The sequence below is a fragment of the Pygoscelis adeliae genome, unplaced genomic scaffold, assembly GCF_000699105.1.
Source record: "Pygoscelis adeliae isolate BGI_AS28 unplaced genomic scaffold, ASM69910v1 Scaffold442, whole genome shotgun sequence".
Taxonomy (NCBI): Eukaryota; Metazoa; Chordata; class Aves; order Sphenisciformes; family Spheniscidae; genus Pygoscelis; species Pygoscelis adeliae.
In genome coordinates this window covers 330,757-334,355 of record NW_008824191.1, presented here as the reverse complement: position 1 = coordinate 334,355, position 3,599 = coordinate 330,757, and the positions used below count along the sequence as shown (strand labels likewise).

At 64.1% G+C, this 3,599-nt stretch overlaps 1 protein-coding gene across 1 annotated transcript; it reads right to left on the bottom strand.

Moving 5' to 3' along the window:
• Positions 1 to 582: 582 nt before the first annotated feature.
• GALT (galactose-1-phosphate uridylyltransferase) lies at positions 583 to 3,397 on the bottom strand. Its single transcript, XM_009334714.1, is given in 11 exon segments — positions 583 to 708; positions 886 to 986; positions 1,086 to 1,240; positions 1,332 to 1,415; positions 1,930 to 2,015; positions 2,017 to 2,057; positions 2,209 to 2,331; positions 2,632 to 2,688; positions 2,965 to 3,094; positions 3,186 to 3,234; positions 3,366 to 3,397. Coding segments are annotated over 8 exon segments (735 nt in total). The 5' UTR covers positions 3,088 to 3,094; positions 3,186 to 3,234; positions 3,366 to 3,397; the 3' UTR covers positions 583 to 708; positions 886 to 920.
• Between the last annotated feature and the right edge of the window lie 202 nt (positions 3,398 to 3,599).

Here is a 3,599-nt window from a genome sequence, read left to right as displayed (position 1 = left end):
GGGGGGAAAGCACAGAGCGGGTTGCAGCGTCCCTCAGCTCAGCCCAGGGACCGGGATGCTGCTGCCCGCCCCGGGTGGGCACAGGGAAGGGGAAAGGGGGTAGCAGCACCATGCGCTGAGCTGGGCTCCCTTGCCTGGCCGCGGCTAGGCTAGCAATGAACCCTTGCTGCATCCGAGTGGCCTCACACAGCAGCCCTAGGCAGAGAGGAGGAAGAGGAGCAGTTGTGTGAGCCACGGCCAGGAATCCCTGGCCAGTAGCCTCTATGCAGCAAGTTTGCCAGGCCTCAGCCCTCTCCCAGGAGCTGGCTAAGCCTTGGGCAGCATCAATTCCTCCCTGCTTCCTGCTGCTTTCCGAGCCTGCAGTGCTCAGAGGCAGGCTCAGAGCTCCCCCCAGGGAGGAAGAGGAAGCAACGCAGAGACAGGGACAGCAACAAGTGGCATAGGGCTGCCATCACACCCCCTGCAGCCCCCAGGGTTATCCCCCACCACCAGCTGGGGGTCCCCACCAGAGACCCCAAACCTCCCACCCAGGGACAAGAGCCACCGCCCAGCGGAGCTCTCCCCTGCCACAGGGCAGGCAGCACTCCCAGTCCCACCAATAAGACTGGAGTGGGAAGAGGGTGAGCCCTTTCGTGCTGGTACAAGCACGCTGCAGAGGCGGGAAGCTGCAGGCTGGGATGGGGAAGGAGACCAGAGGAACCACAACACCTGCATGAGGATGCCACAGGATTAGGACTGGGGTACCCGAACAGGCAAAACCAGTCCCCAAGCCAGGCCCAGCTGCAACAAGGCTCAGAAGCTGGAAGACCAGAGGGTTCACAAGTGACACAAGTTCCCAGGCCTCAGCTCTCGCCACACCCAGCTGACTCCTCTTCCTGGCCTCACCCAGCAGAACCAATGGCCGGCTCCACTGCTCCCCATCACGACGTCTCTTTGGCCCTCCGCTTGTAGTGCACCTCGGGGAGGCTCCTCAGGCGCTCAGCCGCCTGCGGGGCACAGCAGAAGGGGCAGCCAGCAGCCGGTCCCAGGGACAGGCCCAGCACAGGACCCCTGGCCCCCCACAATCCCCCCCGAGCTATGCTCACCTGCTCAGGTGTGAGGTCCCGCTGCGCCTGCGCCAGCATCTCATAGCCAACCATGAACTTGCGGACAGTGGCGGAGCGGAGCAGCGGGGGATAGTAGTGGGCATGCAGCTGCCAGTGCCCACAGTCCTCCTCCAGGTAGGGGCCTGTGGGGGCTCCTGCCAGGGGTGCAGCTGCTGCATGAGCCCCGGGGAGGGGACGGGGACATGGATGAGAGGGTCGCAGGGGTCCCCCAGCCACGCTACTCACCATGCCAGCCCATGGAGTATGGGAAGGAGACTTCGAAGAGGTTGTCATACTTGATGAGCAGCCTCTGCATGATGGAGGCCAGGCCTGCAGGGGAGTGCCAGGGAGTTGCACCCCAAACTGGCCAGCCCCCTGCTGAAGGCAGGCAGCACACCTGGCTTGGGGGGGGGTCACCCCCAGCATCCCTCCTGGGTGGACATCAGTGACGGGCAGAAGGGACACACCGGCCAGTTCCCCTCCTCCTAACCCATACAGACAGCCCAAACAACACAGCACAAGGAGCCCCCATTCAAAATCAGCCAGCGTCCCAAGAGTATGGGGCACCACGTGCTTCATCACCCCAAAAAGGATGGTAGTCCCCCCCCTGAGTACAGCCTGTGCCTTGATGGCATAGCTATCAAGGCTGTGGATATCATCCCCTACAGCTCCTGCCCCAGCATAACAGGGGTGCCTGTCCCCACTCAAACCAAGGCCGGCAACCCCACATCCCAGGGGGACACAGACCCTCCAGCACCAGTGAGGCTGCCACAGAGCTGCCTCCTAACGAAGGCCGAGCCCAAAGGACATGGTACAAGGGCTAACGAGGTGCAGAGCCACTCACTGTCCCTCTCGCCCTTGCGGAGGTCCTGGAGGCGGCAGACGTGACGGCGGGGGAGCAGCAGGGTCTGGTAGGGCCAAGGGGCCCAGCACCAGCACCAGCCAGTCTGTGTTCTCCACCACCAACCGCTCCTGCGGGACACGGCACTAGACAGGGACAGGCGCAGCCCCGATGCCCCAGGGATGGGCGCTCCCAGGGCCCCTGCTCTTGGGTGCTGGGGGGTACTCCCCAGCACATATCCAGCTCCCAGGGAGGGGATATGGACAACAGCCACGTCCTCACCTTCCGGCGAGCCTCCTGCTCGGCATACTCCAGCAGCATGGGCACACCGTGCTGGCTCAGGTGCTGCCGCTGGGTCCGGTCCTCCAGGTGTGCCTCGTTGGGGAGGAAGCTGCTGGCCCAAACCTGAGAGAGACATTGGGGCAGGGGGCTAGGTTACCTGTACCCCGCATTTGCAGGAGTGCCCCAGCCATGCTGCCCATCTGCAGGTCCATGCTGCCACCAGGTGGAGAGTCCGACATGTGGCAGCCACAAGAGACAGTCCCCAGGAGGGGAGGTCACAGGACAGGCATAGGGGTATCCTCGCTGCAGAAAACTTTGGGACCAGGGCAGGGGGATTCCTGTTCACATCTTCTGCCTGAGTTTGTTGTAGGGTCACCCATAGGGACTTGCGGTTAAGCCAGGTCACGGGTGGGACAGCCTCACCTGGCAGTGCGGATGCGGGTTGGAGCAGCCCATCATCGCTCCCTTGTTCTCGAAGATCTGCGAAGGAAGAGGTGCACCCAGCAGGTCCCAGCCCCAGGGTCCCTGCTGTGGGTTGCCACAGTGTCCCTGACACACCAGGAAAGCATCCCGCAGGAGACCAGAGCCTCACACCTGCCTGGAAAGGCTCAGGGAGCCATGAGTGGGGACAGGGGACCCACAAACGACTGATATGGTCCCAACCCCAGGTGCTGCCAGAGCACGAGTCTTTGCACCCCGCCTCCACCCGAGACCCCTGGGGCAGGGAGAGAAGGGCAGCCCCCACCAGCCTCGGACCTGCACCCAGGGGTAGGAGGCACCCAGCTCAGCCGCCAGCTCTGCCCATGTGTCGATGACAGCCCGGATCTCTGCCAGGGACATGAGGGGCAGTGTCAGGTCCGACCAGGGGTGGAAGCACATCACCTTGCTGCAGAGGAGACACAATAAATCTGGCTTCATCCCACGGGTCCTGGCTGACATCACAGCCTGGACCCCCCAGAGCCATGGGGGGTACTCACCACACACCCCGAGCTGCTGCTGCTTGAAACAAGGGGTGATCGCTGTCACCTGGGGAAGGACAGACAGTGGGGAAGGAGAAGGTGCTGGGGCAGCACCCATGCCTCTCCAGGCCACCCTGCAGCCCCCCTAGGACTCAAGCCCAGGGGTCCTCAGCAGCCTGCTCTCCCCCCAGAAGTTACCAGGCTCAGGAGCATCGGGCTGCAGCGCAGGGAAGTCATTTGGGAAGACGAAGGTGCCCTCGTACTGGGGGTTCACCTGCCAGGGCGAGAGACAGGATCAGGGGGGGATGGGGTGGTGGGGGGAGCCCGGACGCCTGGGCCCTTGGTGGTACCTCGCCGTTGGCCCGGGCCGCCCCGGGGCAGAGGGGGTTGTTGGGGTCCCAGCGGGGCACATCCTCGGGGGGCGGCCTCTTC